This window comes from Etheostoma cragini, chromosome 10 (assembly GCF_013103735.1).
Source record: "Etheostoma cragini isolate CJK2018 chromosome 10, CSU_Ecrag_1.0, whole genome shotgun sequence".
Lineage (NCBI taxonomy): Eukaryota > Metazoa > Chordata > Actinopteri > Perciformes > Percidae > Etheostoma > Etheostoma cragini.
Window position 1 is genome coordinate 13397919 of NC_048416.1, and position 25119 is coordinate 13423037.

At 41.5% G+C, this 25119-nt stretch overlaps 1 protein-coding gene across 8 annotated transcripts in view; it reads right to left on the reverse strand.

The window, feature by feature from the left end:
• atrx (ATRX chromatin remodeler) overlaps window positions 1-25119 on the reverse strand; it is a 38572-nt gene that overhangs the window by 5073 nt on the left and 8380 nt on the right. For 2 of the 8 annotated variants that reach the window (XM_034883559.1, XM_034883558.1), the window contains exons 9-31: window positions 23731-25015; window positions 22852-22924; window positions 22035-22192; window positions 21806-21952; window positions 21574-21694; window positions 21362-21461; window positions 20918-21091; window positions 19036-19177; window positions 18791-18900; window positions 17780-17926; window positions 16548-16725; window positions 15553-15690; window positions 15290-15465; window positions 15083-15200; window positions 13934-14064; window positions 13614-13708; window positions 13349-13488; window positions 12074-12224; window positions 11824-11924; window positions 9622-9730; window positions 9351-9528; window positions 7589-7780; window positions 510-659 (exon numbers count right to left, since the gene is read on the reverse strand). In XM_034883559.1, coding sequence (XP_034739450.1) covers window positions 510-659; window positions 7589-7780; window positions 9351-9528; window positions 9622-9730; window positions 11824-11924; window positions 12074-12224; window positions 13349-13488; window positions 13614-13708; window positions 13934-14064; window positions 15083-15200; window positions 15290-15465; window positions 15553-15690; window positions 16548-16725; window positions 17780-17926; window positions 18791-18900; window positions 19036-19177; window positions 20918-21091; window positions 21362-21461; window positions 21574-21694; window positions 21806-21952; window positions 22035-22192; window positions 22852-22924; window positions 23731-25015 — 4314 coding nt within the window. Of the gene's footprint in view, window positions 1-509; window positions 660-7588; window positions 7781-9350; window positions 9529-9621; window positions 9731-11823; window positions 11925-12073; window positions 12225-13348; window positions 13489-13613; window positions 13709-13933; window positions 14065-15082; window positions 15201-15289; window positions 15466-15552; window positions 15691-16547; window positions 16726-17779; window positions 17927-18790; window positions 18901-19035; window positions 19178-20917; window positions 21092-21361; window positions 21462-21573; window positions 21695-21805; window positions 21953-22034; window positions 22193-22851; window positions 22925-23730; window positions 25074-25096; window positions 25116-25119 lie in introns of all 8 variants that reach the window. The other 6 variants (XM_034883556.1, XM_034883554.1, XM_034883552.1 and 3 more) reach the window with 4 other exon arrangements.

Genomic DNA, 25119 nt, shown 5'->3' on the forward strand with positions numbered 1-25119 from the left:
CCCCCCCCCCCTTCCCACGCACTTCTCCAAATATACCCCACTAATTACCCTTTGATTTGTCCCACAAGAAAGAAGAGGGAAGAGGAGGGTACAATGGGGGAGATTTAAAAGAAAGAGAGAAAAGTGTGTAGCACAGACAGAAAGAGTCCCTAACCCTCTGTGGACCTAAGTATGTACAGTAGTAGTACTGACAGTGTTTGGACAGCCTCCCATTGATTTGTATAGCAGATGACTAGCTTAACGGTGGGCCCAAATGACTATCACAGTAGCAGGGAGTAGGCCCGGTCGCCTGCTTAAAGGATTGTACAGATCCAACATTAAGTCACACATCGTGACAAACTGCAGTAGGGCCTAGCTTAGCTCTCCTTGCACTTTGATGTCAACGATTTAGAGAATAATGGACACACAAGGGCTATATGCTGCATGTGTGTGTGTGCGCACCTTTGATTTTGGAACTGGTGGATATTTTTGTACCATGCATGTCTGTGTGGGGTTTTATCTTTGCCTACCTTTTTCTCTGCTTCATACTCGGCCCAGGCAGCCTTGCGATCCTCCTCGCTGAGGGCTTCCTCCTCCTTGTGGTCCAACAAGGAGTCATGCTCGTGGTAACACACAATCTGGTCCTTATTGTTCTGCAGCATCTCCGCCAGGAAGGGATCCTACAGGTGGAAAGGCGACAAAGAGATAGAAAAGGGTCAAATGGGCTTGAAGGCATCATAGGAGAGGAGGGAGATGGCTCTGGAAAAGCTGGAGGCCGCAGTGGCTACATAATAGAGGTTACTGTATATTTAGACTGAAATCACAGCAATTGAAGGTCAGGACCACAATTTTTCAAGTCTGTGTGAAAACAATAGTCAGGTGCCCATATGAACATTAAAACAGGTTTTTGCTTGCTGTCATTCCTCCTATTCCTTCTGGCCATTAAAAGACCCCCTACTAATGTGCTGGAAATGTAATGCCTCTTTCACCGCAATGACCAAGGTTGTCTGAGCAGTGTTCAACTCTTGTTTTGGCAATTCACACCAAGATAGTCAAAAAGAGTGGGTCCATAGTCATAACAATTCAGATATGACCTAGATCACAACCCGTGACTTTATGTGATGGAAATGGACGTCACATGTCATATTCAGTAAACAGCTTACATCAGTCAAGCTCTAAACCATCAGAACTAGTGTTTTGAAGCTTCTGGAATTTGTCACTATACAGTAGAGAGAGAGCAAAAAGATTATTTTATGATTGTTTCACAGTAAAACTTTGTGGAAACAGATTATTTTTGCCTCTGCATTTTATTCATTGCAGCAGTAAACTGAAGGGTTACTCTAGTATCTAGTAGGCTACTCTAGTATCAATGAAGCCACACTGAACTGCAGGCTGCAGATCTGTGTCTAGTGCAAGAAAGCAGCGGTGCTGTGGACAAGAAAATTAAACAAAACTTGTTTAATTTTATTCATACGTTTACTTTCTTACACTGAGTTCATGCTGGAAAAACGAGGCACCAGTTAGCATGTTTACATCTGCTTCGTTACTGTGGCAAACAATACAAAAAGGCGAACAAGACTGGAAGACACAAACTCAACCTGATTTCTAATGCTTTGATTTATATATTATTTCTTTTTTTAAGAAAAAAAAAAGAAAGACTTTCCTGTTAAAAGGATTAAATGACATGTAAAAATAAGAAAATAAATTTAAAAAAAAAACACTAACTAACTAACTAACAAATAAATGGTTGTTTTAGGGAGAGTTCTGGTTTCCATGACTACAGTGTTACTGAAAACAATACCTGAGTAAAATTAGGAGAGCTGGGCCAGGCTCTGCTCACACAAACATGGTTTAAATTACTTCTTCTGTAGTACGTTTGCTTTTCTTTGTCTTGACTTAGCTTTACATTAAGCTGGAACTTTGCAATCTGGAAAAAATGTCATACAGAAGTTGCATCATTAACCTCCGCATGGGCCAATTTCATTAAGGGCGATGCTTTCCTCTCCTGCCTTTCTCTGTCTTGCTTTGAACTGTGACGATGAGTATGAAGTTGCAAACAAAATTAATCATAGATGTCACTGGTATTAGGGAAGGAAAAAGAAAGCCCAACTATGAAATTAAGCAGTGATTGGAGACCTGTATTGGATACACAGAAAATAAACACGAGACCAGACGGAGTGAAACTAGATCCCTAAGAAGGGGGAGAAGTGATCTGCATGAACACTTTACAATAACCTATTTTCAGGCCTCACAACCCGAGCAAGTGACAGATAAGGTGTCTGAAACAGATAGGAGCAGACAAGGCCACAGAGCTTCACAACATTATACTCATCAACCTCCAACACTAGGGCACTGAACCCATTGACACATGCTTATGTTTGCCAGCCATCACACTTAATCAGGACAAAACCAGCCCACCCCTGAACAACCAGACATTTTGGAGCAGTGGCATAGCCAGCAGTTTTGCTCTATAATTAGGACACAGAAACACAGAAGAACCTGTTGGTCTGACTCTGATATAGGGCATTAATCGTGTTTTTTTTTCTGTGAACAAAAGTGAGCACAGGTTTTTATTTTTTTGGTTAATGCTGTAGCAACAGTATAGTGCAGTTAAGTCTACTAGAACAACTACTAATGTTCAAACTATGTATGAATAGAAAACAGTATCTGTTGAACCTGTATGTGCTGACATTTTATTCAAATGCATGAAAGAGGAGCACTTTTGTCGACCAGGTAACGGGTCAGTGGAGCTGCAGGTCAAATGACAGTATTGACGCTCCCACTGGAACCCTAGTGCATTCAGGGATACCAAAGTAATCCCCACCAGCAGTGGCTCTGGGGTGGTCCGGTCCATCTCCATCCCAGTGAGTGTGATTGTGTGTGTGTTCCCAGCACTAATGATGGGCGATTGTCATCCTTATGGATCTGCATGGTAAAGCCTATCATTTTACTGCAGGGGATGAGAGAAAGTCAGAGACGCTGGGTGGGCAGATGCTCAGACGGAAAAAGAGGTAAATTACCCAGCTCAACTCAACACTTTTTTTGTGAAATTTGGGAAGGAGTTTTGGCACTGGGCACCACTGAGTGCGTGTATGTGGCCATCCGAATCTGAGAATAAGCTCAAGACCTTTAGTTTAGAACCAAAGAATCTCAACAGATTCAGTCTCAATGAGGGGCTGATAATCAGCTGTTTTGACTATAAACAGCACATGAGCAAAATAATTATTTTTATTTAACAAATGTTATTCAAATGTGCTCCACAGAATCAAAAAACCAGCTCTGGGGTAGAAGTCCTGGATTTAGCTGAGTGCTAAACAAGCAAAGAAACTTAGTTTAAGAATTAGGATACTAATCACACAAGGCATCCAACACACATGACATTTACCACTGTTTGAAAACCTTTCCATTGAGAGAACAATTTATGCCCTCCTTAAGCCAAATTATTGTCCATGTATGAAAATGACTAAACTGCCAGCAGTCCATAAATGATGTAGCCTAAAGCAGTTTTCAAACTTATCAGTTCTCACATCTGAAAGATGTTTTTTAAACTTGGGAGTCAATGTAAGTGGGCCTCATGTAGACTTTACAACTTGTCACAAGCACCAACGGGTACTTCAGCAATAGATTTTGGTGACGGTTAACTGTAAAAGGTCTGAGGCAATTGAACACCCCTCTGCATTAATATCTTGCGGTTCTATACAAGCAGGATTTTTTGCTATGTTATATATTTTCTACATAAATTCTCAAACATGTTAACCCAATTTCCTGCATCTAAATATGCGCTTATTGTGTGTAGAGACCGCTTTAAACATGCTTCTCCCGTCATGGTTTAATTTTTTATTTCATGTTAGTGCACAAACAACTAGTTAGTGGAGTTCTCCAGAAGTTTTTGAATGTATTGAAAGTAGCTGTCTCTGCTAGAAACTACTTTCGATGCACAGGTGTGTCAACCATAGCAGCAGAGGGGGCCAAGACAGGATCACAATTGAAGGAATGTGAGTGGCTGAGATATTTGTAATACCTAAACATTGCCAGTCAAAACTCTTTCTACCCAAGCTGCACACAAATGATACACAAACTCTACAGGCCTGCTCTAAACTGTTTCTCAGCAAAAATGCTCTTAACTATGGGGGCTATGCTTGACATCAGGAGGCCACCACGTTGTCTTTACACCCTCCAGGGCCTGCACGCAAGTCAGAGGGTTTATCTAGCTGTCAGTCAATTAACAAAGTAACAAAATCATGCATGTCACAAAGGGCTAAACAAAGACAATAAACATAGCACATTCCTATAAAAACGAGCCTCAGCTAGCAGCCGCGGGGGGGGGGGTGTATTTCTACAAGAGCTCGCTACAAGGACCAGCCAGCTGGAGCTGGACAGCCAGGTCAGGTGGAATTTACAAGGACTCTATTAAGAGTATAATGGTGGAACTGTACTGGAAGAAAGAAAAGTCAAAAAATGGAAATTGGTTTCTGAATAAATCTTATGTGAGAAGCAGGCTGTGCAATTGTTGAATTAGTTGATCACAAAGTGTGGGCGTGGAGAGGTGTTGCTCAGTTAAAATTCGAGACAGAGGGCTGTTCCCCACAGGCCACTTACTGGCCTGGCTTTTAGTTGCCAGGCACAGCCGTTTCTCTTGGGATGTTTTACAGACTAAGGGCAGGGGTTATGCTAGAAAAGAAGTGGTTCATAAGATGAGTTATCCAACCATGTCCAAAATAAAAAGTGTTTATAGCTGTTCCGAACAGCCACAGTGAGAAGTGGGGTGAAAAGCCTGCCATCATAGAGAGGGGTATATGGGGGTAGTTTCAGACAGTCTCTGTCTCTTCTGGAAGGTATTCATAGTGTTGCAAGCGTAGATGTGAACAGTGACAGAAATTGTGGCTCCTTTCTTACCTCTGCACAGCCGGCCAATTATGGCACAAAGTGGGTGTGAATGTCTGATTTTAGAGAAGTTCCAGAAATGACTCTGACACAGACCCCCAACTTCAATGTTGGAAGGTGCGGGGGAAGGGGTTTCAGAAGCTGTTTGATCATCCGAAACACAAAGCAAGTACACTGCGGCATTAAGACCTTCTGTTTTAATTTATAACATTTTCTGTATGGCCTTCGGTACAACAGTGCTTAAAAACAGGCGCTGTCAGTTTTTTGTGCATTTTTTATTTCCATTTTAATATCTGGTCACGTGTTTCACTTTTTCCTGCTGACTGACAATTAAAGCCAAAAAGTCAGTAGCAAACTATAAAAACAACCATCTCCTTGCATAATGAAGTTCAACAACCTGACAGAGATGCATCATATTAGTGACAGAGATACCAGTATCGCCACAGACATATTCTCAACAAACCAGAAAGCAGCAAACGAGGGCCATTGCTCTTGCTTCTTCCTCACCTACAACAACAAGGCCTCTTGCTGTTACTATCATTAGCGTTCTCTCCACCTGCAAAGCAACAAGCTCAGGCATGTTTTCTAAAAGCTGGCAAAAAAGCATTCTGGAAGTGTGAAAAAGCTCTTACGCAAGTATATATAGACTGAGCAAGCTAAAGGTGGGTGCACTGAACATCACTGACTGGTGATATATTGATTAAAGTATTCAAGGGGTGGATTTTCCTTTAAGGTCATAGAGACTTCCTACTCCTAATGAGACAAGCATAATGTGGCTTATTGCTCCAGTCTGTTCCTGTCTATACTGTAGTTTAAGTGCAGCCTCCCCTTAGCCATTGTACCTGACAGAGCCTAATGACCTCTGCAGCCATCACCTGCTGAGAGCACATACAGTGAGGTACGCCCACAGCTGCCAGCTTGACCGACAATACAGCATTTGCAGAGAATGCTGCAAAGTTGTATGAAGACTTGTCCAAAATCATATAGTTCTCATTTCTTTATAGTGCTCACAAAGTGGTTGCCTTAGATGGAAGAGGCAAGTGTGATGAACAGGTTAAGGTGAGGGTGTCTCAGGATATGTGGGGAGTCAAAATCTCATGTCTGGGCTGTGCGGACCTTCTTTGTCATTACGAGGAAGTTCTCCTGCTTCTTTTGTCTCCAATTAGTTTCTCTGAAGAGTGCGGAGACATCTTTAAGAGAGGGGTTTAAATAATGACCCTTCATCATGATGGGTAGGCCAGAGGGAGAAAAAGAAAAACAACTTCACTAAACTCGCTTTGAAGATTCGAGGCATAGTGTCAAGTAAGTGCAACAGATGGTTGCGAAGAAGGCAGGGAAAAGACGGAGTGAAGTAATGGTGGATGGACGGGGAAGAGAGTGAGGACATCAGTAAGTACGGGCGGGCGAGCGGGGGGGGTTGGAGTGGAGATAATGATAGGATACAAGGTAAGGAGGGTGCAGAAATAACCATGATAGGTAGTATAACGGGGGACTGAACAGGAGGAGGAAGGTGGGAGTGGTAGCAGAGACCCCAATGCAAAGCAAAAGAAGAGACCAAAAATAGGCCCAACTCAGCTTCTTAAGCACAAATATCTAACACTGCCTCTGAGGCCTGTGTGACCCTAATTTAAAAACAATATGCCATTTCTGGTTAAGAAAACAGCACTTCCCAGTGTGAAGAGTTTAAAAGAAGTAAAAAAAAACTCCCTCAAATCATTCTCTCCTTCTGTGCAATGGTTGTTGGCTGAAAGTGATGGAGGGTGTCTGACTCATCTTCACATCATTCCAGATGGCAAATTCCTTCCGTATACTGCAGTCCTGCTGCCACATGATAGTTAACCCCCTGGCCAAAACAGGTCAGCTTGTTAAAGAGCTTGTCAGCCTCTCCATCTTTAATACTGTGTCACATAAATGTCACTGCGCTCATTAAAGATCATACACATCTAACAGGCCGCGGCTCAATGAACACATCTTTCCTCTTCTATTCCCCTTCCTCCTCTTCAAATCTCCAACTGTGCTTTGCTGCATATGAAAGGTGAGAGCAATGATATCCTTTATCCATTGGGTTTAAAGATTTACAGTTACCCAGGTCAAAACAAAACAAAGGAGGTAAAACCACTTTAGGTTATCTGAATAAACACAGACTGCAAATAAGGGAAAGAGTGGGAAAGCACATAATTCAAAGATCATTAAAGAAGTGAAGGACAGCAAGGAATTAATGTAAAAAATAAAAAAAGACCAATGAAGGTTTATAGCAGGGCAGAAGCAGTGTTGCAATGAAAAGACTATTTAGTAAATAGCAGTAAACACACATCTGTGCAGCTATGCGAGGTTGGATGGCCAATGTAAGGGCTGTGTGTTCTTATTAAACCCCAGGTGGCTTAAATAGGGACACAGCACCTGCATTAAGAGGAGAAAAGGCGAGCGCAGAATTATAAAAGGAAACAAGAAGAAATAGAAAGATCCCGGAAAGGCCAAGCAGGATACAAGTTGGCATCGAGTTTAAAAACTTTATCACTGATGTGATAAACTTCAAAAAGAACAACATACTACTTGGTGCAAGTCTGGTCAAACAAGCTTGGTTTTAAAACTGGCATTCTGTGCCATTTTTGTTGAATAAAAATAATTTTTACTACTGTTAATAGGTTTCAGCCTGCTTTTCTGCACTTGAAATCTAAAATCTATGAAAAAAAGAAAAAAAAAATCTACATATGTACATGTCTACCTTGGGAAGCAAGGGCGTGGCTTTCTTGCTCTTCTTCTCTGAGGGCCCATCCAGCATGTCCGGGTCAAATGTGTAAAGCTCGGCCAGCTCATTTGTTGTAAAGTGCCTCTCAATCTGCTGCTGGTCCACCACACGGAATGACAGCGACTGTTTGGTAACCTGCCGGTCATAAATCTTCTCCTCCATTGTACCCTGAAAAAAAAAAAAGTGTATGAAATGTGAAGACAGCCATGAAAGTATAGGTGTATCTACAAAACAGTTTATAGTTACAGCTTTACTCATAGATAGGGCTGCAACTAACAATTATTTTCATTATTGGTTCATTTGACAATATTTTCTCGATGCGGTTTGTTCTATAAAATGTCAGAAAATGGTGAAGTGTGGAGTGTTTTTCAAAGCCCAAGATGAAATCCTCGTGTTGTCCACAACTCAAAGATATTCACTTTACTCATGCAAGGCTTGTATCACGTGGATGAGCCGACAGTTTTGTTGTCATTACAAAAATACACAAATTTTGTATTCATTTGAATACAAAACTATGCACTATAGCTTTAAGAAGCTGGGATCAGGTCAATCAAGATCCATAACATTTGACATTTTTTTGGCTTAATTTAATAATAATACATTTTATTTATAATGCCCTTTACATTTCAAAAATAAATCTCAAAGTGCTAAAATTAATAGGGAGTTAAAAACGGTTTCCAGTCACTTGTACAATACAAGTGACAAGCAATAATAAAACACCATAAAACTAAAATTAAAGCAATGACTGTTTAAAAAGGCCTTTTGAAATAGTAGTGTCTTTAGGCCCTTCTTAAAGGTTTCCACAGTTTGTGGGGCCCTTAGGGACTCTGGTAGGTCGTTCCAGAGCCGTGGGGCGACTGCCTGGAAAGCCCTGTCTCCCATCGTAGACAGTTTGGTCCTTGGTTGGAGCAGGCGATCGGGGGAGATGGAGGAGCGGAGGTTTTGTGAGGTGGTATGTGGGGAGAGGAGTTCACTGAGGTAGGTAGGGGCAGTTCCATGAATGCATTGGTGGGTAAGTAGACAGATTTTGTATTGAATTCTTTGTTTAATTGGCAGACAGTGGAGGGATTTCAGGACCGGGGTGATGTGGTCATATTTGCGCCTCCTTGTCAGGACCCGGGCAGCGCAATTTTGAATATGCTGGAGCTTTTGCAGGCTCCTGCCAGGGATCCCGACGAGGAGGGCATTACAGTAGTCCAACCTGTTGTCAATTTACCGTAACTGATCAGCTTCGGAGACACCAGAATGTTTATATCACTTATTTCAAGTTGAAGGGTGGTTGTCTTGCTCCCCCCTAGCGCCTGTGAGTGGATAAACTACCCTTGCAACTTCCGGCGGGCAATTCGCTGGCCTCACAATCACGAAAAAAATAGTGATATCAGGTGTTGTAATAAATTGCTTCACAGTACTGCAAACATATGCCGAAAACGGCTAACAAGGAAGCGATGGAGTTTTTTACACCATTGTCATTGCTGAGCCAGCAAAAAAGAAGAAGAAAGCAAGGAAAGAATTGTTGGAGGAACCGAGAAATAGGAAGCGGCAAACTGAACGAGCAAGGAGTCAGACACAAGTAACCGTAGGAGCTGCAAAATATCTATTCTGAAGCTGTAGGGGGAGCGCTAGGGAGAAACCTGCGATCAAAAAGCATAGTGCCCCTTTAATTTAACAGTTGACAATTAATCGATTAATCATTGCCGCTCTACTAACAGAAAGCACCAAAACAGGTTAATAAGCTCACCTGGGCCAGGAACCTGTAGACATAAACGGTCCTCAACTGACCAAAGCGGTAGACCCTGAAGATACTCTGGACGTCGTAGGAGGGGTTCCATGAGGCATCAAAGATGATGACCCTGTTGGCTGCCACCAGGTTGATGCCAAGAGAGCCAGCTCGCGTGGAAATGAGGAATAAACGACCTCTGGGAAAGAGAGACAATTTAAGCACTAGTAATATTTTAAATGTTTGGTAATGTGGTGTTATTATTTTGTGTTGTAAAATAAAAGTATATTACCTTGGATTACTGATGTCATTAAACTCTTCAGCCCACTTCTTCCTGGTGGTGGCGTTGGTGGAGCCATCCAGGCGATAGTAGTCAATGTTCCTGAACCACTTGCCTTCACCTTCAGACATGTTACAGTTAAGAAATGTGCTATGACTATACAACTTCTACATCTTTGCTCCACAAAACCTTCAAAAGCACACGTGTCAAATAGGCCTCTTCTTTTTTTTTTAAAGACTATGTTTGGGTATTAGCAGGCAGCAGATAGACGGCTGTGTTTAGGCTAAAAGATGGCAAACCCCCTACCAGCCTTCATAACCAACATTTCAGTATGTTTCCAATTACGGCCCTGTGATCTTTTCATTACAAATTACAAACCCTTGAGCAAACATTTTTTTGTGGAATAAAAAGTCAAGGTCTAATAATTTTCAAAATGAAAGCAAAAACAGCTGCTGAAGTTTAATTAGGAACATGACCTTACACCAGCGGCGGTGTGCGTGTGTCTGTGTGTGTTTAAGGGTAATAAGCACAACAGCGTGTACAAAAAATACATGTTGCATGTGGACTGTCTAAGTGTGAAACCTGGATCGCCGTATGAAAATACTTCAGCCTTCTCCAAAGTTAATGTTAGCTTTTTATATATCTTACACAAAGTTCAAAGACTACAGTGTAAAACCACAAAAATAAACCTTGAGACAGACAACTGGGTTCATTACGCTCCATAGGTCAGTAGCTGGATAATATTAAACATTGCTCGCTGATTTTAGCACATTGTGAAACCAAAAGCAGCCTTTTAAATCATAACATTAAGAGGGACGCTGATCAGACAACTGTAGTATAATTCAGTGTAGTAAAGTTAACACTAGGAATATTAATGATAAATCTAACAAAATATACATTACAGCTTCAAAATTATTTTTATGCTACTCTGACTTGTAAAATGTAGAATGGTGTCCCTGTCATTTCTACTCTGTGCCCCTGTTCTTGCACTATGTAACTTTGGCGAGCGGGTACAATCTCCGTGAAGAAGTGCTGTAACGCACTAGGGTACTACCACTGATTTGAGTAAAACTGCAGGGTTTTTGCTGCAATTATACAGCTTAGGCGCAGGAGACTAGCTGTTTTGTGCTGCACCTAAACACATGTAAACAATGTGGAGAACATCTGGATGAGCCAACACATGTGCAGCATGATGGTGCGCGTAAACAACAGCCACAACATCACAGCCAGCCCGCTATGCATGTTGCGCAAACAGTGGCAGCCCCCTGTGAGTGTGCAGTAGAGTGAGAGAGAGAGAAGAGAGAGGGCGGTGTGTGTCGGTACAATGAAGTTAGCAGTTTTGTTAAATTTGTGGAAGTAGCAGTGCAGTCTGTGTACAGTTTATCTGTCAGTGAATAAATGCTTCAACTCCTCAAAAGATATGATCTAAGCCAAGTTCCCGTATTTGGCTTGCTACCTGCTGGTTAAAGTAAAGGGGGTAAGCCATGCAGCTAGCAACAACTCTTGCACAGACTCTCTAATGGCTGAACTTCAAGGTGGACCAGCTAATCTCATTTTAGTGATAAGCTGCTCCTCCAAGTTTTGATTTAGTAATCTCTCCCTCGCTACAACCAACAACCCCTGAGCTTTATTCAAATAATTGTACAATGATGTCAACAATATGCAAATGAGTGAATTACATAATTTGCTTCTAACCACTCAAAAAAACAAAGAAAAACACTAGGTGGCGCTATTACCTTTGAAGGAGATTGAGGTAGAGGTGTGTTTGGTAACAAAATTCAAAAGTTTAAACAAACGCACCTGCCCTCCCTCTGAAAAAAATATACATATTGCTCTGCTCACTGAAGCAGTTCTGTCAATCAAATCCAAAAACAGAAAGTTGTGTAAGTTCAATAGAGTTGTCGTTTTAATTTTTATTAGCTATGCTAGCGCTAAACTAGCATTTCGAAAAGAAGCAGCCCGTTGGTCAGCAGGACTAATTACGCATGCTTCCAACTAAATTAACACAAAAGCTTAAAATATAAATGTATTTTGGCGGTTGCAGTAAATGTTCATTTGAAGTCAGAGCAACAGTATTGTTCCACTGTCATTTAAAGAAATTGTTTAAAGTGTACATTCTTAGTTAAAACATTGACACGTTGCCTGAACTAAAGGACTTTGTGAACTCTGGGGACTAAAGGCCCTGTCAGACTACAATAATAATAATAAAGTTACCTTTGTATGGAGAGACTTTATCTTCATCTTTAGCTCTGCAAGCCAGTTCCAGGAAATCCTCAATCAGGTCCAGAGAGATAAGAGACTGACTGAACACCAACCTGAGGACGGATGCGAATGGAAGACACAGGTGTCACTTTACCACAGCTACAGGTTATTCTTTAAATAACCCACTTTAACTCCAACTAACTGCATAACAGAAGGAGCCAAAAATATATATTAAATGCACATAGTCAACAGATACACTTACACTTTTTCATCTACTTCCTCTGCCATGCGGAGGATCTCAAAGAGGAGCATCATCTTTCCAGAGTGCTCCAGGATCTCAGCGTCAGCATCAGTGACAAAGTCCCTGTGCCAGTCAGGGTTGGGACTCCCTGGTGCTGAGCTAGTGGGCCGAACTGTTTGTGATACACAAAGTTAAAGATTAGTCTTCATGCAGTCAGTATAGTCTCGCAACAAAAAGCAATAACAAAGACATTACAACGCTTACAACAGAGCTTCACTATTACATTTTCTTCTGTTACGCTACAGCTGCAGTATGTGCAGATGTTGGTTGCAAAAGCAAGATTGTTATTAGTTCAATTTCCTGTGACATTATAGAGATATTACAATGTCTATAATATTTGAGTCACAAAGAGCTAGACCTATCTCAACAAGGATGTGTCAGTGCAGGAGTGTGGTCTGGCTACACCGCTTATCAATCTGGCATAAAAAGGAGAACAAAACGCGCTGTGCCTTGTTCGTATTTCTTTAAACTAATCACAACCGTCTTGGGCAGTGCTAAGCGCCAGATGAAACGATGATGCCCTAGCAAAATAGATAACGGAGGAGGAGGAGGAGAATGCCTGACATCCGGCACATCAGGCTTTATCCTAGCACTGTACATCCGGCAAGTAACTAATAGCATAGTGAGCTCTAAAGCATTGCAAAGCCAAAATATGAAGCTAGATAAGGTGTAAAAGTGATGGTGAAATGCTTGCTACAGTTGCACTTTGAATGATGACAGAGCAAAACATTTTTGTTTGCGATTCATAGCTTTGTTGTAACGACCTTGCCTCTCTTGCTTGACCACATACCGTGCTTGTGAGCGGTCATAGCTCCTCTGTCTAAAACTGCCATTTTGACTAGCTGACCGTTTGTAACACAGAAAAAAGGAAAATGGATAATTTTATTACTATAGTTTGTATCAAACTTTACAAGCTGACTCTGCTGATTTATGATTGAGTTAGGGTAGTTAGGGTAATTTTTAACTGAAAATGTAAATGGTTAATTCAATTGTTCCACTACAAAAATTATTTAAGAAACAGTTGTTGCAAGCATCCTTCTGCTATCTAGGGACTCTTATAGTGCCATTGCGTTCACTGAAATTCAGTCGAATTATGATGGCCCTATAGTTGATGTGTTGATGGTTTATGTGTTTGATAGTCATCGCTCTGAGCAGAGGCAAATCACCCCAGATGTTCCTGGACCTCTATTACTCAACCGACTACCCATAACGCTCCCATATGTATGAGGAACTTACCTTCTTCGACAGGCTCTGGTCTTACTCGACCCTCTCCATTTCTGCCCCGAGAGCTGGTGTTCCACTCCTTGATGACCTCCACGTCATCGCTGTCCGAGTCATCAGATTGTTTCTTTTTTCCCTTCCCTTGCTTCTTTTTCCTATTATTAGGAATAAGAATGATAGAGGAGATGGGGTCAGTGAGAGTAACAGATGCAAGAGAGAAGGGCAGGTAAATGAGGTCATTTCTATGTGAAGGAATAATAGAAGTGAAATCTTGTTTTACTTTTTTGTCCTCTCATCATCAGAGGTCATACTCATGGAGGATTCTTCTGTTTCTGAAGCGATGAACTCATCCATACTGTCCTCGTCAAAGAAACCCTGCAAGAGAGCACACTAGCGTAAGTTTGTGCAACAATATAGGTCAACCTAACAGAGCTGGATCGTGGGTAGCAGAAATGATGCATAGGGGAAACATTGTGCCGCAGAGGCAATTTACATGTTGTTCTCCCTCAGTGCCTGTCTTGTCAGCACTAGACTTCTAGTGTATCTCAAGTTTTTAAATTAGTGTTTAGTGTGGTTCAGTCTCGTATTCCTCAGCCCTACCCTGTTTTCTTTACTGATGTAGTCCAGCTGAAGGCACCAGGGATGGGTCCAGATTCTGCTGAGCATCTGGAAATCCTGGAAGAGTTTGGTCCCTGCACGGCCGCGGCTCCCCTCCAAAGCATTCCCCACACCTGCATACAAGGGAAAGAGTGTGAGTAGGAAGATGGATGTTTGTTTGCATTATGAACTTGAGAGTGTGTCCTCAATCTCTTTAGACATACAAACTTGTGTGGAAAATGTAGTGCAACATTAATGTCTGACCCTAACCAACTCACTATGGACAAACCAGAGTACAGTCATTAGTAGCATAAAACATATACCAAGAACCGAGTATCAGCCATTCTTATAACAGCAATAACCATAACTACAAGTTATCTAGTCTCATCTGGTAAATCAGCGGATGTGGGAACTTAATTGAGTGGCAGCTGCTGAAATGTAAATGTTGTAACTTTTGTTTGTTGGCCTGCATTAAACCAGAGGGGTCAGAAGTTACAGTCCATTTTACCATAACTTCTGACCCCCCCCATCCATCACTCTTCTTACATACCAGCTTTCCTATACTTTGTTTTTGGTGTAAAACCTCTGGCCCCTCCTCCCCTTAAACTTCTTTCCCTTTTCTTTAAGCCCCCACATTCCCCATTTTTACCCCCCACCCTCTGTTCCCGCTCTCCCAGAGCTCTTCATTAGGGAGACGTGGGAAACTAGGCTTAAACCCTGCTTGCGGCACTCTGCCAGCTGCCAGAGAGAGAGAGAGAGAGAGAGAGAGAGAGAGAGAGAGAGAGAGAGAGAGAGAGAGAGAGAGAGAGAGAGAGAGATCCACTAAACGATTTAACAATGCAGCACAAAAACATACTTTTTTTTTTTTTAAACCCTTGTCAGAAAGGACCTTGAGGGTCAGAACCCCCCAGGAGGATTTAAACTAGTCCTAGACTATGCACGTTTTCCAGTGGAATTCTCAATTGAATTTCATTCTAGTCTAAGACTAGTCTAAATCCATGTCTGGGCAATCAGACCTGACACTCTAAAAGCCCTGCTAGCAGCCCCTAGAGGCTCTGCTGCATCTAACACCCAAAAAAGATCAGAGTAGCTGGAAGTGGCACTGCCATTCTCAACACCCTGTGCTCCTGTTTAGTTAAGCATGGTTCTCACCTGTGAAGTGCTCCAAGTAGTATCTATATAGTTTACACTGGATAGGGGTCACTCTGATTGACAACACATACTCATGTTTAGGAGGCAGGAACTTGGTGAGTGCCGTGTAATCTTTCCTCTGTGGGAAACAGAAATAAATGCTTCTTTTTAGATGGCAAAGGGAAGGAGGTCAAAGAGAACAATTCAATTGTTGCAGCACTTTTTTACCTGGACACAGCCAGCCAGCATCTCATAGAGGATGTGAGCCCTTTTCTTCATAATCCGGACATCTTGTAGTGTGGAGTCGGCACACTGTCCATTCTGAATGGGGTTAATGAAGCGGTTCCTGAACTCCTTAACTGACCCCAGCAGGTTCTCCTTGATAAAGTTCACCATGCAGTGGTCTGGTAAGAACAACAAAGATCACAAGTTTTAGATACATCCACACAAAAACTTGGATTGACATCCTCTATATAGCCAGGCAGTCTCACATTCAACAAGGTTGTTTTGTAGAGGTGTTCCTGTCAGCACAACCCTCCTCCTCGTCCTGATAGAATTCATTGCTTTGGACACAGCAGATGCCTCATTCTTTAGGATGTGTCCTTCATCACAGATCACCAAGTCTGGACCTGGTTAAAGAAAAAAGTAAACAATAAGCTCATTACAGGTGGAAGTAGGGCTGAATAGCAATCAAAAATTTTAGATACCAACACCTGGACTTCAATAACAGTTCCTAAACAATGCTTCTTTGATACCAATTTGATAAAATTACAATATTAATGCCACAAGCAGGCCACAGTTGTTTACAACGTGTAGCTTGTTCAGTGGCCATAGCAGACAACAATTAGTTATTTAACCAAGAGAGGGGGCAGTAAAAGCCAATACAGTGTGTTCAGTTGAGTGGAGAAGACGGCAAGGTAGTGTTATTTTTAACAGTTCCTACTGTAGCTAATTCTAAGCCGAGGAAGTAAGCCTTTCCGTCGGATGGTGTGGGGCTGTTGTGTTTTTAGTGGTTCCTACTGTAAATCTAAGCCCAAAAAGTGTGTGCATCAGTTATATACAGAGCTCTGCATGAGAACAAGCTTTTATGACTGTCAACATAGCCAACATCTAACGGTAGCTACTCCGCTGTGCGTTGAAGTAATTTCCAATGCGAGATAAGCGTCTAGCAACATTGTTGTGGATGCTGCGATCTCAGCCTGGCAACCACCGTGAACTTTGAGTCTGGGGCAAGAGGGCAGGGGAGACAACTCTCGCCAGTATTTGTACTATAGTAACTATTTTAAACACTAGCAGTAAGTATTACACATTGCACCTTTAAGGCCGCACATTATGAGCAAAATATCTTAAACATCTAATTGTATTTTATTTACATTTGTTTCCTTATCATACTCATTAAAAAGCATTTGTGCATAAGGGAGATGTTTTAAATGTATGTATACTTTAACATGTAGTTTCAACACAAATGTTGTATATAAAACTGTACCTGGATCTACCAGTGTCTTCTGAAAGGTTTCTTTGAGCTTCTTGCTCTTGATGTTCCTGCCCTGCGTCAGGTTGCGGTACATTTCATAACCGATGATGATTACTCCACCTGTATCCTGCCATCGCTGGAGGGCGTATGCCCTATCCTGTGGCCTCTTAACTGTAGCCAGCTCAGATACCTGGTAAACACAAGATAGACATCGAAAAAAATAAATAAAATGAAAAATTATAAAAACAAATGGGGTGTGATAAAAGCACATAACAACCCAAACAAAGGCACAGCTGTTAGAAACTAGGAAAAGTAACAAATACCCCTTTCACGCCGATGGCTCAACCAGGTTTTAACCAGGGTTAACTTGGGTTTCCCAAATGGGAATGGGACAAACTATGTATTTATGGAGGGGGGTCACAGTAGTTTTCAGATCGGCGCACACTTTATAAAAAACAAAAACAAACATACAACATAGATTTTGTCTCACTGTGCTTAACGCTGGGTTTTCACAGGCAGCTTCAGCAACAGAAGAGTGGAGCAGTTCAATTAATTCCACATGAGAACAGCGGAATGAGCAAACTCCACTGACAGTTTAAAAGGGTGGATGGTCAACGCTCTGCCTGTTCTCCAAAGTTGTCTCCATGTCAACTTTTGCAGAGCCCAGCAGTAATTGTAAACATATTAAAATAAGTGTTATTTAATTCTGTCACTGAGAGAGCCACACACACACACGTCTGCAGCTCAGTGAGGCTGCTGGCTCGCGCCAATCTTCCTGTCTTTAGTTGTCTTTTTTAAAATGAGACAAGAAGCTGACACCAAAGACTAGCTTTACTTTTACTTATATTGAACTAAATGTCCTTCCCTTGTCTTAAAATGGTCAGTCAATACTAGAGTAGTCTGTATCATTGTTTACTGATGCACCTGCACTGAATGAAATGCAGAGCAAGGGAACAGAGCATCTGTCTCCATTAGTTATGATGGTGTACATGTGGACTGGAGTAAGCAACGACATTAGATGTTAACTGAATATGATCAGGCCATTTGCAACACATAAGGTAGTTTGGAATGCATCGCTTTCAGGTTGTGATCCAGGCTGTATCTGAATTGTCAAGATCAGGGATTCATCCTTTGTGACTGGCTCGGTTTGAATTGCCAAAAGGGCAAAGGGTTGAACATTGGTCAGATAGCCCTGGTCCGACCCTGGTCATTTGTGTGAAAGAGGTGAAAAGCAACTTCCCTACCTCTAAACTCTCATCATCCTTCATTCCTGCTTGCCACTTCTCAAACTCGTTGAGCCAATTAAGGACTGTGTTCAGTGGACAAACCACCAGTGCTGTGGAGAAATTGAGCTTCTCACAAAGTAGCAAAGTGTGAAGTAATGTCACCACCTACAGGGCAAAAACAGAACAGTTTAACATGGCTAACAGTACGACAACACAGGTCTGCAGACACTGATTAACTCAGTTTAACAGGCTCAAGATTTTTTTATATAAAATTCTCAGTTCTTTAATGCAGAGGTTTGCAACACCTAAAATATGTTGTACGAGGCTTAGATTGCAACAGTTTGTACAATAATGGCATGTGTGATATTTGATGTAGGTTAATTATCAAGTCAGTGTATTACCCACATTAGATGGCAGTTAGCCAGTCCCCAATTTGGAGAAGCAGGCAGGAGTAGGCTACTGACATGGAAGCTAAGCAATGTGCTGCTGAGAATGGGGAAACAGCGAAACGTTTTTTTTAGCCACCTACAAAAAGGACCACCTAAAAATAATTATCAGCTTAAGTATAAGCTATATTTAGAATATGTTCATCCCTTTATCTTGCCATCAGATAGCCCTTTTAAAACAGGGAACTGAAGCTGTTAAATCCATCTATGCTCAATTCAAAGCCACAAGACTTCTTTTGACAAAAACAGTAATTTTGCCTCGCTGAGTCGTTGATCTACCGCTGCCTCAATCAGTTTGTTACTGTCTTAGTGTTTTAAAGGGTTAGCTCAGATTCACCAAAGTCACACAATTAACTTTGCTGCTACCCCCGTCCTCAGAAGTACATTGCTTAGCTTTCACGTCGGCCGTCCTGACTGGGGGCATGCCGACCGCCATCTACTGTAGGGAATACACTGACTATGGATAAAAACCTCATAAACACCACTTCAAAAAATCGTACGATTCATGTTTTCCTTTTTCCTGAATTGCACAGATTTAGTGTAATTGTCACACCAGACAGGAATGCTGCTCTCTTTTGTATACCTGCAAAGTTTTCCCCAGACCCATACAGTGGGCGAGGATGCAGCCGGAGCCAGAAGACTTCTCCATCTTCTTCACAGATTCACAGCAACAGTCCCACATGAACTGCACCCCTGAAACAAATAACAAAAACAGAGGGGCCAAGATCAGCTCATAGTATCTCAGTGTTTCACATGCAGGTTTATGTTGGCTAATTTTGAAGTTGAGCCACGTTGATCGTTTTGAGACCAATTTCACTTTGGCCATACCGTCAACCTGGTGAGGTTTGAGCTTTGTGACAAGGTTCCTGTGCACCTGCACCAGCGGCTCCTTGGTCTCTTCATCCTCATCTAGCACCAGCTTGGTGGTGATGGGACAGTTCATCTGGGAAGACTCCTCCACTACAATCGTCTAAAGAAAGATCAGAGATATAGAGGAGTCACACAAACATATGAACAACATACACAAAAAAATAAAAAAGGCAATTGGATATTATGTAAAGAGATTGTTTTTTTTTTACAACTTTTTAGAAACATAGTTTTCCATATCCTGGGAATATACTTTTTTTTTTAAACATAACTAATTCTGCAAGTGTGTCAATTTCATTCCATCTACTATCTATACAAGTGCAAGCTCTACTGTATTAGTTAAACTCTCCTAATGAACATGAAAGCAGGCTTTGTTTTCAATTGGTAACATTTTAATGTAATCGTTACGATGTAATCGTAAAGGACAACTACAGGTATGTTAAGTGACAGTGTATTTAGTGCAAGCAAGCTAGTACTATAATAGCACTACTAGTAGCACTACTAGTACCCCTAATACACACAAAAACAGCAAAACAGGACACAGTATTTCAATGAAATTCTACTTCAAATGCATGGTTTCCGACAACCATTTATTGTGGTATGAACATGTAGGTATAATTATTATTGCAATTTCAACAAAATAAAACAGCACCATTTACCGCTGTCAAACCCACATGTTTAATGTTGTATAGCTCGACTGTCACAGTAAACTGACTTTTTACCTGTCTGGTCTATGACTCAAACATTTGGATTTAAAATAAAGAAACCCTAATGAGACTAATGGCGTTTTTACAATTACATGCTACCTGCTCGACTATTATTTAAAAAGTTCACGGTACCTACCGATGGGTACTTTTTTTTTTAGTATCACTTCCGTCAAGGTTCTAAGCGAGAAGCTTAGAACCTTGTCAGCAAAAGGTGACGAGAAAACCTGCAGAACCTGCAAAACTATTGATCAGTGGGAGAGAATTACCACTGCTAGTGACTGACAGGGGTGTCCTGAACCAACCCGCTGTGTTTAAATGGTTTAGCCAGCGGTATTTTTTATTTTTTTTACTGCCTCCGACTTCTTCTGAAACACCATTTGCCGCATAGCAAGAATCAAAAACAACACACACACCTTCGATTGTTCTGTGTGTGTGTGTGTGTGTGTGTGTGTGTGTGTGTGTTAGGTGACGGCAGTTTCCTGCAGAGGCAACTGGCCACGCTTGCCTCACGCATGAGGCGGTACTAAATCTGCAATGGAAAAAGCAGGACGGGGCACCATGGCCGAGTTGACCCTAGCCAAGTATAGCTGGTACTAGCAGTGGGTAAGCGCCTAATGGATGGTCTTCTATTTTACAAAATTAATCCAAATATGTTATCCCCAACTACTGGCAAACACATAAATAGGTACAGATTAATTATGTTGTTTACAGCAATACCAAGCTTATCTAGGGCTGTCATTCAGACAGCGGTATCTAATCAGGCTTATGCCACTCTTTCTGTTTCTCCCACTTTGATGAGCACATTTTGGAGTTTAATTACTTTTCAGCAAAGTAGACTGCAACTGTTTGATGTAACAGTGTGAGCGATGAGCAGCGAGCTGGACTGTTATCAGTCTGCCTAGCTCACAGTACTTAAGTGTCATCCACTTATTTGCTTTGATACCATCCAGCGCTGCTCAGCCAGTCCTTACCTCCTCTTACAACTGGGGAAAATCCTCAAAATTGTATCTCAGCATTGAATGAGGTCTTGAACATTTTAACTTGCACGCAGTATTATCAGGGAGACTAACCAACCCTGTAGTTGGGAATTTAACAGCTCAGGGCTTTAGATTAACAGCAGAACATTCCATTTTTACCTCACGAAGTTTCTGCCTGAGTGCCTCTCTCTCAGCTATACGTTTCCTCCTCTCCTCTTCTTCTTTTAGAGCATCTCTCGTCTCTGTCCGCAGCTTGTCGTCCTTCAGAATTTTGCGGATCTTTTTGCGTTGTTTGCGTTCTTCTCCATCTGGGTCATCTTCATCTTCTCCACTCTGTGAAAATAAACATTAAGTTCAGCCCTCTCATCTTCAGCCCTTAGGAAATAAATTCACTGCCTGTGATCAGTAGCCGAGCAACCCTATGATTAATTTGTGCCCTCAACAATCCTCACAACACGCTCCAGGGGTAACTTCAAATAACTTTTTATATTTCATGCGTGACTTGACTAGTAAAATGTGGGTCCATCTCCTTTGCCTGGCAAAACCTGCAATAGAAAAATAAACAGGTCAAGACTACGACCAAGTGCTCCGCATTTTAAACACCTTCTCATTGCTGGAAGAGGAATCCTGCACTTTGATCCTGCGCCGCTTCTTCTTCTGCTTGTAACTTCTCGGTTTCTCCTGGTCCTTCTTCTTTGCAGATCTTCAGACACAAAAGAGGATCCCATCAAAGCAAGCGCAATAGGCGATCGATACAGTTACAGTGGCAGGAATACATTACTATTGATTGATTGGTTTAAGTTCTCTCTTCTCACCTCGTCTTTCGGCGCTTTCCCTCGTTCTCTGATTCACTAAGCTCCTCGCTTATCCCCGACTCTTCACTGGACTCGGACTTCTCAAATTCTGAGTCTGAGTCTGAAGAGTCGTCGCTGTCCACTGAGACAGAAACAAAAGTCATTTGCCCGCTTTAGAATTCTGTTTAGAATATTTGCACTCATATTGTTCATCACACACACACACACACAAATGAAAACATTGTAAATTAACCTTTCTTCTTGTTCTTCTTCTCTTTACTGGCAGCTTGCTCCTCTCCTGATTCACCCTCACTCAGCGAGAGTTTATGACGAAGCAATTTGTGGCGTCTGCCACGTTTCTTCACTTCAACATCAGAGCTAGAGTCTTCTGAATCATTGTCTTCAAAGAGAGAAACATCTAGTTTGAGATGATGGACAATAAAAGAGGCTTATTTGAAGGTGACTAGGTATATGTATGCTACCTTGTTGTTCGTTGTCTTCTTCCTCTTCTTCATCCTCCTCTTTTTTAACTTTCTTGGAGGACTTTGCGTCCTTATCTGCTCCTTCATTTTCAGAGGAGCTCTCTGCTCCAGAAGAGTAGTTGGATTTTATTTGGGCAAGAAGCATTTTCTTTGCAATCCTTCAGAAAAACAGTTAATAAAGAGACACAAACAGAATGACAATATGCATAATAAAAATGAGCTTCTACAGAATCACACAAAAAAAAATTGTGAAACAGTCGTATTACAAATAGTCAGTTATAAGCATATAATTGATTATCCTTGATGAAAACTTAATATAAACTGGTATATTTAATAACAAGAAGGAAAAGCGCTTTTCTTAAATGTACAATTACTACACAGCAATTTAAAACTGGAATATTAGAGGAATGTAATATAAATTTCTCCTTGGATCTTGTAAATGAATTACGGATGGAAACACAGGGATGTCTATAGAAATTCCATGACACTATGGCATTGCTATCAGCAAAAACACAGACTTACAAAGATAAACCAGAGAGAAAAGCTTCCCAGAGGACAGGTTCTGAGGCTCTGAAGTATTTAAATGACAGCACAGCACGCTTCCGTAAGGACCCGGCTGTGAGCCTTTGCACTGGGCTTGGTGAGTCGAGTATTGCAGTGTGCCATCAGAGGTAAGCTAATATATTGAGCTAAACAGCTCTATCTGATAGACAACTCAAATCCTAACATTTACTCTAAAAACAGTGAACATTTCTTGTTTTTTGAATACTGTAGACATAACTCTTAATAGTTGTCTTTATCTTTTGTTGTTTTGTACCTGTTTTCAGGATCATCATCGTCATCATCTTCAAAAACCTGAGAGACTTTTTCTTTATCGCCTTCTTCATCACCTACACAACAAAATAACACACACTGTTAAGAGCACGTATATCCTTAGGAATAATTTGACATTTTGCAAAATATGTGAATTTGTAGAGTTGCCTGGCAAGACTCTGGAAATTGACTTTTTATACATCTGTTTTTTTTTTTCAACTTCTGCAAATGAATTATGTTCATTATGGGGATGAAAATCACCAGAAGTCTCACTATACAATATCATTACAATACTTATGTCACGATAAAATATTATTACAATTTTTAACATATTGCAATATTATGCGATATATTGCATTTTTTTCCCACTTAAATTTTTTCCCAATTTCAAATTATGTCCCCAAAAGGGAACTTTGTGAACATCGGTTTTATCTAAAAAGATACATTTCTCTATTGTCATTCTCACTTCAATTTTATTGCAGCAAAATGGGATTGTCAGACAGACAAACACAAGACCAACACATATATAATAAAAGAATGATACTTGGCATCCGTGTATCGATACAATATTTCCACAAAACATTTTGCCATACTATACTGTATCATTTTTTTCCCCACCTCAATTCATTAGTGAAATTTAGAGGTGCTGGTAGCCATATTTTGTTATCTTTGGACAAAGCCAGGCTAGCTGTATGCTAAGCTAAGCACCTGCTGGGTTCAGCTACATCTTTATATTTTAAATAACATGAGTGGTATCAATCTTCCAATATAACTCAGCAAGAAAGCAATTAAACTTTGTTCCCAAAATGTTGAGCCTTTTCTTATAACTCATGGAAACTGATCTGAGCACAACTGAACACACTTCTCTTCTAGACCAAATTACCTGAGGATTGATGGAAAGGTCCACTTCCACCGACCACATTATCATCCACAATGGGTTTGATCTTTTGTTCGTCGCTGTCCTCTCCAGAGTCACCTTCAGCCGGCTGCTCCTCCTCATCCTCACTGGAGGATGACTGCAGCTTGGAGGCAGCTTTGGGGCTCCTTCCCTTGCGCTTATTTTCATAAGACCTTCTTCCCCTGGTTGCTTTTCTTTCAGGTGAGTTTCTGTCTTCCTCTTTTGATTCATCTTGTTTCTTCACACGGCTAGATCTCCTCTTTGCTGTGGCCGCTTTACTCTTTGTCTCCTTCTCCTGGTCAGAGTCAGAGTTAGTGGAGTCTGAGCCATTCTGTTTCTTCTTCTTCTTATTCTTCTTGGACGTCTTTTTACTTCTGTTGTCCAAGTCTGAATCAGAGCTTTCAGATTTCCTTTTGCGTTTGGACACTTTGTCTGTCTCTTTTGTGGATGTGTTGTTTAGTTTGAATAAACACTTTTTAGCACTTGTGGTCCCCTGTTCCTCATCTGTGCTGTGGCCTGCTGCAGCTTTCTCCAGCAGTATGTTTGGAACTTCGTCTGAGTCAGAATCTACAGTCTTTTTCTCTAAATCCTTGGCCTTCTCCGCTTCCTCTTTATTGGCATAACTGGACTTCTTGGAAGATTTGGCCTTGACCTTATCTTCCTCAGACTCTGAGGATTCTTCCTTGCCCTTTTTCTCAGCCTGCTTTCTCAAGGGAGTGGTCTTCAGTCTACTAGAACGACGGCTTGGTGGTGGGCTGTCTGTCCCTTCTACTGCATCAGAAGCATCGTCTTTCCCCTTCTCACATTTTTCTTCACTATTTTTTTGCATCTCCCCATCTTTTTCTTTGTTTTTGGATCTGGAGGATCTGGACCCACGCGTTGTCACAACTGGTACAGGAGTCAGTTTGACAATGAGGTTCTTCACCTTGGGCCGGGTGGGTTGAGAGGCTGTTGAGTTTCCATTTGACTTTGTATCAGCACCTGTAACCAAATCGGTGTCAGTCTGTGAAAGCATGGTGGAACCCGCAAGACTCTCCACCATCTGAAAAAGTTCTTCCGGAACCGAAGGCGGCACAGACATAATGTCTTGATCTAGGGACATTTCACCAGCTGACGCAAGCCCATCATCACATTCTTCCGTTTTGATTGTCTTTTTGGTTGAATCAGTTTTTGTTTGGATGTCTTTCATTTCAGTCGCAACTGACACTTGATCATTGTTCACCTCCTGCTCATTAAGCTGCTCCTTGTCGAACTCGTCTGCTGCGTCAGCCTCTTCCTCCGCGTCAGCCTCCTCCTCTTCCTCCTCCACGCCAGCCTCTTCCTCCTCTATGCCAGCCTCTTCCTCCCCCTCTTCTACGCCAGCCTCCTCTATGC